A 13,046-nucleotide genomic window follows, 5' to 3' on the forward strand; every position below is an offset into this window, starting at 1 on the left:
GTCAGGTTTTGGGTCAGTTTTGAGAATTCGTTAAAAATATCAATTCATATCCAAAAATAGTGAAACTTTGGGGAAAGTTTATAAATGATGAAATAAACATGTTTGAAAAGGAATTTTTGGAAAAACGAATTTCGTTTGTGAAAACTACCTGTTTTTGAAAAATGATTAGAAAACCTGTATTTTTATGAAAGTGAAAGTTTGATATAGGACTTGTAAATATTCATATATATATTGTGCATATACTATATGTAGATAATAAAGTATGAGAGAGCTGTAAACAAGAGATAAAGATATTTTAACAACGTTTAAAGAAAAATCATCTATATGATAGAAAACGTCAAAAATCGTGTTAAGTGTATATATATTGAGCTTCGGTATAATCATACTATATATGTAAGTAAACTAAACATATACCTAGTAAATCCACGCAAATGAACTTGAATCTTTAACACTTTATTAACGCGTGTTAAAATACCTGAAAAGAGAACATAAACACAACAAAACACTAGAAAACTTATCAGTAATAAATTGTTTGTCAAATCATCATCAAAACTATAGGATCAACAGTAATGCTGTGATGACGGATATCAGTGGTTGGTGGATTGACTCCGGTGCGACTAGGCATATCGCAAAGGATAAGAATGGAGTCGTAGAATTCACCGAGCTGAAGAAAGGAGAACAGAGAATCTATATGAGAAATAATACCTATCTCGATGTAGAAGGTATTTGTTCGTATAGATTGGATCTTGGGGACAGCATTCTTGTCTTCAAAGATGTGTTCTATGCGCCAGGAATTAGACGCAATCTGATCTCTGTTCCCAGCTTGATGAAGAAAGGACTGGAAGTGAGGTTCTATAATAACAGGGTTTCTATAGGCAAGAATAATAAAGTGAATGCTATGGGTAAATATGTACCCCGAGCATGAATTATGCATTCTTCCAGTAGTTTGTAATAATTCTGATAATAAAATTTTGAATTTAAACTACTTGTCTTGTTATATTTCTGAATCTGAATTGTGGCATTCTAGACTAGGACATGCTAGTATTTCAAAAATGAAAGAAATTATCAGAATGAACTTGCTTCCTGCACTATCTAATATTCAATTGCCACCATGTGAACATTGTTTAACTGGTAAAATGACTAGAAAACCTTTTGTTGGCGGACATAGAGCCAATGAACTTTTAGGGTTGATACACTCGGATATTTGTGGTCCCCTAAGTATCAAAGCTCATAGTAATAAAGAATATTTTATTACTTTTATAGATGATTATTCCAAGTTTACACACGTCTATCTTATATCCAGAAAATTAGAAGCTTTTGACTGCTTTAAGAGATATAAGACAGAAGTTGAAAACCAACTTGGATTGAAAATCAAAATTCTGAGAACTGATAGAGGTGGAGAATATAATTCTAAAGAATTTGAAAGTTATTGTATTCAGCATGGAATTAAAAGGCATACGACAATGCAGTATACGCCACAACAGAATGGTGTTGCTGAAAGAAAGAACAGAACATTATTAAATGTAGTTAGATGTATGTTGTCTGATTCTGGTCTCTCTAAAAACTTTTGGGGAGAAGCATTGTTAACTGCAAACTACATTTTAAATAGAATTCCCACCAAATCAGTTGTATCTACACCTTATGAATTATGGAATGGGAGGAAACCTAATTTGAGTCATCTCAGGAAGTAGGGATCTATAGCTCATGTTCTCATTCCATGTCAACTTAGAGATAAGTTGGATTTTAAAACAATAAAGTGTAGATTCATAGGGTATTCAGAAAAGTCAAAAGGTTATAAGTTCTACAATAAAGAAAAAGGAGTCATTGAAAGCAGAGATGCTACTTTTCTAGATAATCTAGAGGAAGAGGAACAAGTTCAAGAGGAAACAGAACCTCTAACTGTGATAGATGATGATTATTCCAGTGTTGTTCCCACTAATGACCCTGATATTGTGAATGAACCTAACCTTGAAAATGATGAAATACCTATGGAAAATAATGTACCTAATCAATCGGTTGTAGGCAACAAAAGGCCAAGAACACAACCTTCATGGATGGATGATTACTATTTATATTCATGTGAGTCATCCTGTTTTTCGGTAGATACAAATATAGAAGAACAAGATCCCTTAAACTTTTCTGATGCGATGAAATCGCATGAATCAGCTTTATGGCTAGAATCTATGAGAGAAGAACTTGATTCCATAGAAAAGAACAAGGTATGGGAGTTATGTGATCTACCAGAAAATAGAAAAGCCATAGGATGCAAATGGGTGCTCAAAAAGAAATATTGTGTTGATGGATCTATTGATAAATTCAAAGCACGGTTAGTTGCTAAAGGTTATAACCAGAAGACAGGAATAGATTTTCAGGAGACGTATTCTCCTGTAGCTAAATTTGCATCCATTAGAATTATTTTGGCTATTGTTGCATAACTTGATTTGGAGTTATTCCAAATGGATGTTAAAACTGCATTCCTCAACGGAGAGTTGAAGGAAGCAATATATATGCAACAACCTGAAGGTTTTCAGGTGAAAGAACAGGAACATAAAGTTTACAAATTAATGAAATCTCTATATGGTTTAAAACAGTCTTCTAGACAATGGTATCTTAAATTTCATGATGCGGTCACTAAACTTGGTTTTATTCAAAATAAATTAGATAATTGTGTATATGTCTTGAAAAGTGGGAGCAAGTTTACTATATTATCATTATATGTGGATGATATATTGCTCGCTGGAAATGACATAGAAATGTTGAATAAAATCAAGGTAGATCTCAGCGAAAAGTTTGAGATGAAAGACATGGGAGATGCATCATATATTCTTGGAATTCAAATAATTCGAGATAGAAAGTCTAGAATGCTAAGTTTAAACCAAGAAAAATATTTAAGATCAGTTCTTAAAAGGTTTGGAATGGAGAATTCCAATCCAGCACCAACTCCGTTGGTTATGGGAAAGAGATTATGTAAAGAGCAAAGCCCTGGAGAATGGCAGAAGCCATCAGATGTTCCTTATGCTCAAGTAATTGGAAGCTTGATGTATGCAATGTTGTGTACCAGACCTGATATAGCTTATGCTATGAGTCTAGTCAGTAGATATCAAAGTAATCCAGGACCAGTACATTGGGAAGCTGTTAAAAGGATTATGAAGTATATCAGAGGTACATTGACTCATAGATTAGTCTATCAAGCCGATTCACTTGAACACCTTGGTTTTTCCGATGCTGATTTCGGAGGTGATAAAGATGATGGAAAGTCCAATTCGGGACACTTATTTATCTTTGGAGGAGGAGCTGTTTCTTGGAGTAGCAAGAAACAAGGGTGTGTTGCTAGATATACGTAAGAAGTTGGATATATAGCTTATAGTATGACAACTACACATGCTGTCTGGATAAGACGGTTTTTGATTGATCTTGATCTCAATTTGTTAGAAGGACCTATTGATATTTATTGTGATAATCAAGCAGCAATTAGCTTAATCAATAGTGGTGCGAATAGCTTCAAAGGAAAACATATTGAGATCCAGTATCACTATATTCGAGATATTGTAGAAAAGGGAGAAGTCAAAGTGACTTATATCCCTACTACAGATATGATTGTTGATCCTTTGACAAAAGGAATACCAGCAGAATCTTTTATCAAACATGTAAGTTTGATGGGACTTAGAAATAAATAAGTCCAAGTAAAATAAGAGTTACTCTCTACGGATAGTGAGAGTAATGGTAAGCAGAAACATCTGATCTCACGGATAGTGGGAGGCATATCACTTGGTTGATTTGGTCAAGTGGGAGATGTTAGCTTGACCTGGTCTAAGATGACCAAATCAACGATTCTCAGTAGAGAGAATTGTGGATCGTGGAGAGAAATTGGGTTTGTTGAGAGAAATTCTCTCAGTAGCGGTTATGAGGGGGGGTGGAGATAATGGGTTCTGGCTCCTATATAAAGAGGAGTAATCTCCTTGAGAAAAATACAACAAAAAGAAACAAAATCAAACCCTAACCTGTTACCAGAGCCCCCCTCAAAAATCTATTCTTTCTTGTTCCTTGAGTTCGATCACTGATATTGTATCTTAATCAATCAGCTACTTCTCAGGTGTTTCCATGTATTTGACTCTTTCCTCTAGCCTCTCTTATGATCCAGTTCATCTCTTCTACAAGTGATTTGTTTGGAAATTTATATTTGTTTGCTAAATTTCAAAGGTTTGGATGAAATTAACAACAAATGTGAAACCTTCAAAGGATCAACCGTATGATGAAAACCCACAAGAAGATGAGCGTTAAGAATTATAAATCAGTTTGATCAACTAAGTTCTGGCTACATTCCTGTGGTAGTTTTAAACGTTGATAGTCTGGAGCTAATATAATTAATTCATTAAGAATTTTGATTCTTAAGTTTCTTGTAGTGAGAGACAATCTTGAATCTTGGGCATAGGCTAAATGACATCTACAATAGAAGCTCAACTATAGCCAATAATGAAAACGGTTATACTTTAAATCTGTACAAAATTTCATAAACGTGGGTCTGTACACAGAAAAATAATGAAGTTCGAAGGGAAATTCTTGCAACTTTTTTTTTTTAATGAGGAAACCCTTGGTCAGGAGGAGCTACAACCAGGTGACCAGTCGAGTTCGAGAGCCCTTGCCACGCCTTAGAAGACATCACGAAGTTATTCTCCTCTACTCAACCCAAGGGAGGACCCCCTCTGCGACGCAACCTAGTCATCAATGGAGCCTGCACCTGACCAAGTCTTGCATATTTTTTGTTAGGTAGTAGCACAAATATGATGGAGGGCTTGGTTATCCAAATTTATGTAGAAGGAAAAGGAAATGAAAAGGACTTGGGATATTTTAAAACAAATAGGCCTCTCTCCCTCAAAAAAAATCTAAAACGTTCGAGAAAAGTAAAACCAACACGAATCAAGCCTTGAGCTTCAAAGCTTGTCACAAGTTGCTCTGAAAGCTGCAAGAAAAGTCCATGACTTGTACTAGACCCGACTAGCTACTTTGTTTGGTCCCTCTCAGAAATCGTGACCAAATAATTTAATAAAGGTCTGTCATAGAAATGATCGCTAGATATTGAAGGAACTAGAAATTGTAATGAACTTTTCTGGTTTTCCACTGAGCTAGAATTATCCTTGACAGCTATAGCTAAAAACTATATTTATGAATGAATAAGACTTCCATAATTCCCCTTGGTTGTAGGCATACTACCGTCCCATTCCCAAAATCAATCACCACAACCTATCATTCACCCTATGCATTCTCTGTAGCCCAATACAAAACCAAACTTTACATAAAGAAATTGAATATGTTAGCATATATCTTTTAAAAGAAATGAAAATCATATTTGTTTCGAGTTCTCAGGTTTTTGAAAATGCGAAGTTAAGGAAATCTAAATACTGATTAGGCGGGTGCACAAGAAGATCGCGACAACTTCATTAATTAAAAAAATGGAGAAAAATGTGAAATACAATCATGTGCAGTTACAAAATTAATACTTTCTAATTATAACAGAAATTTTCAGTATCACAAGTTCAAAAGATTTCCATGTGTTGTTACTTGTCCAAACACTCACCTAAAAGGTATATCTGAAAAGGTACCATAAACATTATTTCTAAATTGCGCAGAGATCCGCATGTTCTGGTATATTTATTGGATATCCATATGTATCCTAAATAATATATGTTCAAACCTAACAAATTTACACAATCGACTGTATAATATGCATGCAAACCTGCCCGCCATTCCTTTCTAGCATATGCTCCCCCAAAAAAAAAACGCCCCAAAACACAAAAAAAAGACCCAAAAAGAAATAACTTGAGCCAGGAGATTACAGAGTATTAAGAGAAATATTAGACAGTGGAATATATGTACATACCTACAGATTATATCATTTTCAGACAGTTATTTACATTACCATCATGTACACATATTCTTTTAATGAGCGAGGCAAATGTTATACAGGACTTATGTAATGACTTCTGCAGTGACCTGGGAAACATCCTGGCGACACAGCGGACATACCCTGTAATAATATTTGATATCAGAATATTTGATAGTGAATGATAGAAAAATGCATTTTAAAATAAATACGGATAATCATACCCGTGCATTTCTTTGAGCCACTTATCAACACAAGACATATGATATTCATGGCGACAAGGAAGGACTCTTATACTATCGCCTTCCTCATATTCAGCCAAGCAAATGTAACACCTGTATTAATTGGATAATGGAAAAAATGTCTCAGAGTAAGTCATGAAAGCATTACTACAGATATCGTTCACAAATTAGAAAGTAACAAATATTATATCAAAAAAGTTTCAGAAAAGCAACATAATTTGACAATAAGATAGAAATCTTAATTTTAGAGAGCAATCTAAGGACATCTCTGGGTGATGGATATAAAGACTCACAGAATGCAGACAACAATTTCCTAAGGAATGTATGACCGAAGACGGGTCAGACTAACAATGGGGTGGGCTATGAACCATGACGAGGACAGTAAGAGTACATGTTACAATAAATCTGCAACTATTACTTACAAAAAAAATAAATTGGAGTCCCTTGTGAAGTATATATGCAACTGATGAGTGTACCAACAAAGTCATGCATCAGAATTATATAATAATCACAAAATCAATTGTGAGTAGACCATTAAACAAAATCTGGGACCATCATAATTCCTGCATAGCTAGAATCTTTTATTCCTTTTGTATCTTAGGAACAGCGAGAGAGAGCCAAGCCTGTGTTACAAATTTGATATAGGACTTGCATGAACCTTTAGAGGAGGGACGGGTCAGTGAAATTAATTCACTCTACCCCACTTGAGATGTGATCCAGTTCCTGCATATACTGATATGTGGTGCATTTCTAATCCGGATCATCAAATTTATGATCCAGTAAAAGAACAATGACTAATTGGTCCTATATTCTTTTGCTGTATTTATCATTTAAACTGGGTTATTAGACTTATTTTACAGCCTTTCAGACTTATACTAGGACTTTCAAAATTGGATTTGTGCTTTGATTAATCATGTAAATATTTCCTAATTTAAGTGTGTGCTTTATATTTCTTTGAAATGAATAAAATTTCTATTACCATAATCCTTTATTTTACATGTCTTTGAATGTCTGGGTCTCCTTTGCCACATTCACAGATACAAAATTACTGGGATGACCTTAATGATGCTCCAAGTATATTATGGCCCAAAATGCTGATTCAATTAAGCTTACACTTTCACAATGTATATCCTTCAAACTAGCATTCGGTGAACCCAAACCTGTACCACAGACCCAAGCATACAAGGAATAATGGAATCACAGACCCGAACAAAATAGGTTTCTCATAAGACCTTAATGATGCTCCAAGTATATTATGGCCCAAAAGGCTGATTCGATTAAGCTTGCACTTTCACATTGTATATCCTTCAAACTAGCATACGGTGAACCCAAACCTGTACCACAAACCCAAGCATACAAGGAATAATGGAATCACAGACCCGAACAAAATAGGTTTCTCATAACTTGTCATACTGGGTGAAAAGAGAATATCCTTTTCAGATAACATTATGTTCTAGAATAAAAGTCAATATCTCTTATGGGAACGGTCATTTTGCATTAGTGAATATGACCTATACTTAATCAAGAACCAGTATGTCCTCCCAAAATTTTTTCGTGTACTATTACCATTCTTAATTAAACACAGAAATTTTGTACCAAGAATTTCATCCTTCACGCAAGCTACGGTGCATCTAGTTAATCAAAAGAAAAAAGTTACAGTACATATAAAGCAGAGAATCACACGGACCACAGGAAAAAAAACAATTTTTCATTCACAACTTCACGCATCATACGCTATGCCTGCAGAATAGCTCAAACAGGGAGAGAGCATCATAGGGATTAGCATAAATGAATGCACCTAGTAGATCTCCGCTGGGAATCTAATGAAAATAAAGCAAATCAAGAAGCTTACTGTTCTAAGTCATATGTTTCAACTGCATCATGTTTTATGTAAGTCTTGACAGGCAAAGCATTCACAACAGATTCTGGTGCTGGAAGAGAAACCACTGAAAGTGAAAGCGAAACAGGTTGCCGGTGGATTTCATCCAAGACCTGCAATCATATTGCATAAGACTATTGCATCACAGAAAAACTCTAAGCAGTCAGCACCGTAAAACAAGGTAACTCGCGTAGCCTCTCAATTGTGCAGTATGCAAACGTAAATTCTTAATTGAAAATTTAGAGCCAGCAAATCACTCTAGGAAGCTATTCAAAGTAAGTCAAGTTCAGCATTCAAGGTTACCATAGAGATTATAACCTTCGTATAAGAATTATCATTACTCAGTATGACAGTACTATAATATGACTTATTTATTCAAAGTCAAATGTAACTAGATATGTTTGTATATGAAATTAACAGGATGACTACGTATACACCCAGCCATCCACCCACATCAGCTTTTCACATGATATTCATATCACTGCATATAACGAAAAAAAACTAAGGGTAGGAAAATTTAGAAGGAATAGAGGGTTCACTCCTAGCAATTATAATCCATCAAGGCAATAACCATAAGTTCATGATATAGATTTTATTGTAGCAGCAGACAGCAGGGATGAACTCTAAAGGATGGGTCCCAGAGATACTAAAATTTAAATAAAAATGTTTGAATGGTCGTATGCAAGCGAAGATAATTTATTTAAAATAAAAATGTCACTTTATTCTTATATAAGAGTCCATTTTTTACTAACTTTGATAATAGACTCCTAAATGTTGGTAATTTCAAGTTAAAAATAACTTCGTATGTTCAATTTAAACTCTAAATGACTTTTGGTTACTTGAACTTAAGAATTTGATGATTGAATTTAAACTCAAATTGGTTAAAATTATAAGTATCCCTGTATCCCAGTTTTAAATTTGCATTTTCGCACACTCAAGACCTTTCTCTTGACGCTCATGACATCTGTTCATCTAACATAGGGAGTGGGTGCTTCACTTTCTTCTTTCATTAGTGAATAATATTGACTACAGAACAGACATCTCTTTGATGCACTAACTATGGTCTTTTCATGCGATGTTGGCTTGGTTTGGTATGGGAACTGAGGAGGGAAGGGAATGGGGAGTAGAGTTCAACGAGGTGGAGGGAAAAACATCCCTTTTCTTGTTTGGTTGGAGGTGGAGTGAAGGAAGCTAGATGATATTTCCCTGTTTAGCTGGGAGATGAGAAGGGAAGGTGACGTGAATAGTTAAAATACTATACCCTTTTGCTTTGGGAATATTTGTTGTCCAAAGAAATACAAGAGGATATAAAGGTCATTTTAAAACATCACTTTTAGCTCCCCTTGAATAATGTTCACTGTCCCCCAGATTTGACGGGACAGGGAATAGTAACCATTTTGTCTTCCCTCCCTTAACCTCACTCCACCCTCCCCTCCAAAACCGTCCTACCAAACTCAACTTCTTACTTTTGTCTCCCACTTCTTCATCTTCCCTCCCCTCTTCAAATCCCCTACCAAACTAGGCCTTAGGTGTCAACATTCATGATTCACGGGCCCTAGCTCCAATTGCAAAACCTTTTAAAGGATTAACACTAGGCTAATAGTTCATTTAGTAGAACTTTTGCCACTTTCATCCCTTTACAGCTTTTGTGTTTGTTCAATTTGCTTGCGAACAACCTTAAATACAATCCTTATCTCAGGTTTAACCCGTAAAAGCATTAGGTATCAGTCAACACAGAACAATGTAGACCACCAGCGATAACCTTATCAAGGAAATAGTCCTACGCAGCCAAGCACCCATAAAACATGAATCAAATTTTACAAATAAACAAAGACATCCTGTACTTGACCTGTTAAAGGCCTACCTCAAATAAGGCTTCAGCTAACAAAACAATCCGTGAAATACTAGCTCGAGTACTCGATTCCTCATGCATGAATAGTGAATCACAAGTACATCTACCATCTGGGTGGAGCCCTGACGGGCAAAAGTTAGTTTGTCTCCTGTCATTATTAGAGCCAACACGGAGTCGTTCTCTTATCTGCACCAAGGAACTCATCAGGTCTAGCAAACCCAGAAAATAAAGATGCAGGAAATCTAATGTTATAAACCACTAGAGACTACAAAAAAGGAGAGCAGAGTCTTAACAGGGAATTGAAGGCCAGGAAAAAGTTCCGCTGAAGAAAAAGAATGAAGAAATAATGAAAGGCAAAGTACAAAGCAGAGAAATTAATTAACTGCAGCTTCATAAAAGAAAACATAACCAGAACATGAATCAGCTATAAAAAAAATTAACTAAATCCCATATGTGAATACTAACGGATCAGTTACAAAGCAAATTATAGGACTAACAAATAATAAATTGAAGATTAATTTGTGTAAAAAATATAATTTTAGAGCGAGTTCACCACAGAAAATGGGTATAATAATTTCAAGATGCATGTGATGTAATATAAGGGTTTGTATACTTACCAGGATTAGACTTAATTAATAATTGATGCACAACTTGAAGAAATAAAACTGAAACTGGACAAAAGATCACCTCAGATCTAGAATGCCATCTTCTTCCATTGAAACCATGCCTTCTACGTTGCAAAAATACTGAATCATGATCAAACCTAGTTCTGAAAAGGTCATTGCTAATATCTAGTAACCACCTGTCATTAAATCCGAGTTCATCATTATCCTCAGTGGATGACAATATTTCTGAGTCATAGTTCCTTCTAGTACTGCGCCTTGACAAGGCATCCCAAAATAGCCTTCTACTATTCCTTCTTACCTCGTTTCTACTTATATCCGCGGTGCCACTCGGTATATTGTTTGAAGGGATACTCATAACATCAACATGAAGGTCATTTCCATGACTCCTTGTTTCCACAGTGAGGAAGTCTTCACCTGATAAGGTTGCCTCAAGGAGAGGTTCCTCTGCCCGCAAGTTTGAAATTGAGGATAAGATGGCTGCAGTAGAAGCAATGGTTGAACCAGCATCAGGTATCTCACTTGTCAAGTTCACAATTGGAGGAGTATCTATTGGTTCCAGGCGAGAAACACTACTTGAAAACCTCACTGAGGAATGTTGGGATACATTGTCATTTATGCTGTCAGCATCTTCTTCAACTGGAACAAACACGGTATCTGTATTCGTTGAAGATGGTTCTAGATCCACTTGTTTTGAAGTACTTGCAAGATTACATGTCTTTTTAGAATGAGTCATGTTGGAAGCAGAACTTGCACTTGATACACAAGGAACAAGCTCCTTGCTTTCAGTGAGACACTTACCACAATCACTGACTTCAGTATTTTGTAGAAGCGCTGAGTTTTCTTTGTGACCATTACTGACGATTATACCAGACATCAGGTGTTCATTAATGGAGCTTGAGGAGCTGCTGTTTGAAGATAAGGTCAGAGGAGATTCCTTTACCATACATTCGAGATCATCATCTTCTATGGGACCATGAAGGCTTGCTGGTAAAACCAATTTCTCTGATGACCGGTTTTCAATCTGTATGTGAAACATAGTAATTACAAATTAGTCTACTCCTATTACTTATAAATGTTATACCAATATATAATTTAGTCATGAGGTAGCACAAATATGAACTATAGAAAGAAATATCACAGTGAAAACTCTGGACAGTAAAAAATAGACCATCAGACAAGACAACAGCAATTAGAAAACTGGGTATACAATTAGAAAACTGGGGATATAAGTCAAGTAGAGAGCTTTCAAAGTTATGATGATAGGTGACCTAAGTTACAGGGATACGGATATGGGTGCGTGTATGGGTTCAGGACACGGCAAATTTGTAAAAGGTAGAATATGGCGGCTTGGCTACACATAAATGTATATATCATTATATCATAATAATTTACATGAGCTCAAAATTATTTTTTTTTTCATTTCATGTGCTATGAATGAAGATATTAGAGATTGTCTTGTTTGAAGTTTGATGAATTACGCTGACGTCATTAACCATTAAATAAAGATTTTGCTTAATGATATCATCCAGCAAATCCCATATTGTCTTGAAGTGTTGCTAACAACTAAAGGAACAATTGTGTGCCCGCATTGATATACTTGCACATCAAGGTTCTGAGTGTAAAATGATAATAAACTTGAAGCAGATGGAGATTATCCAAAAAATCAAGAATATGTCGTTTAGTTCATCTATAAAATTGCTACTTCATCGTCATCTTGAAATATATGCAATACGCCGACTTAAAAGTTTATTCAGGAGCTTAAACAGCCCTATATGCCTATGATCATGATAAAAGATGCTCATAATTTTTCCAGAACTTGTCTTCTTGAATGATAAAGTCAATGTTCGCTAACAACAATGGTTCCTGCAATTGGCTACTCACAACATGTTTTCATATTGATTTTGTCTCTCGCCTCTTCTTAACATCTTCATTTTTTTCTTCCTCTTCTTTTGTTTCTGTTTATCCAAAACAATACATCCCCAAAGGCTTAGGTAAACTCCAAGGATTCACCCGCAAAACCTAGGACTCAAAGATCAAGATGTTCCCTTTCTTTCGGCACTATCCACACAACAAAAATTCAACTGGCACAATGGTGATCCAATATATGAAGAAGCAATTACGTGCTTCTAAAAACTACTACATATCTCTGAATTCTCCTCTACTTCGTCAAGGACTGGCCCCTATTTCCTTATGTTTATTTGATATTGGTTTTCTACACATTTCTCTTCTTGTTTTTTTTTTTCTCTTTTCCCATCTGGTAGGCGCTTAGAGGGGCAATACATCTTCCCTTTGACTTGCCAATCACCTGCCCTCTTTCCCATTTTGTTGGGTTGTCCTTTCCTTTCCTTCATGAATCATGAATCTTCCTACCTCCCTTCCCTGAAAAGACAAGTAACAACTTTGCCCCTTTCAACTACTACTTGTCCAGTCCATAGAGGCTATCAATGAAGCATAACTCAAAACTCTTAACTGAAGGAATTATATTCCTGTAAATCCCACAAAGCAACTGAAGAACACTTGAGCAACACAAAAATACCCATACATTTTATTTCTTCCAAGTTCCAAT

At 35.5% G+C, this 13,046-nt stretch overlaps 1 protein-coding gene across 1 annotated transcript in view; it reads right to left on the bottom strand.

Annotated features, from left to right (window-relative positions):
- Positions 5,800-13,046, bottom strand: part of LOC109819603 — a 7,818-nt gene continuing 571 nt past the window's right edge. Inside the window, exons 2-6 of the mRNA XM_020385382.1 lie at positions 10,542-11,501; positions 9,867-10,040; positions 7,976-8,115; positions 6,106-6,216; positions 5,800-6,025 (exon numbers count right to left, since the gene is read on the bottom strand). Of these exons, the coding sequence (XP_020240971.1) occupies positions 5,968-6,025; positions 6,106-6,216; positions 7,976-8,115; positions 9,867-10,040; positions 10,542-11,423 (1,365 nt within the window). The 5' untranslated portion in view covers positions 11,424-11,501 and the 3' untranslated portion in view covers positions 5,800-5,967. The remainder of the gene's footprint in view (positions 6,026-6,105; positions 6,217-7,975; positions 8,116-9,866; positions 10,041-10,541; positions 11,502-13,046) is intronic.

The sequence above is a fragment of the Asparagus officinalis genome, chromosome 8 (assembly GCF_001876935.1).
Source record: "Asparagus officinalis chromosome 8, Aspof.V1, whole genome shotgun sequence".
NCBI classification, from domain to species: Eukaryota; Viridiplantae; Streptophyta; class Magnoliopsida; order Asparagales; family Asparagaceae; genus Asparagus; species Asparagus officinalis.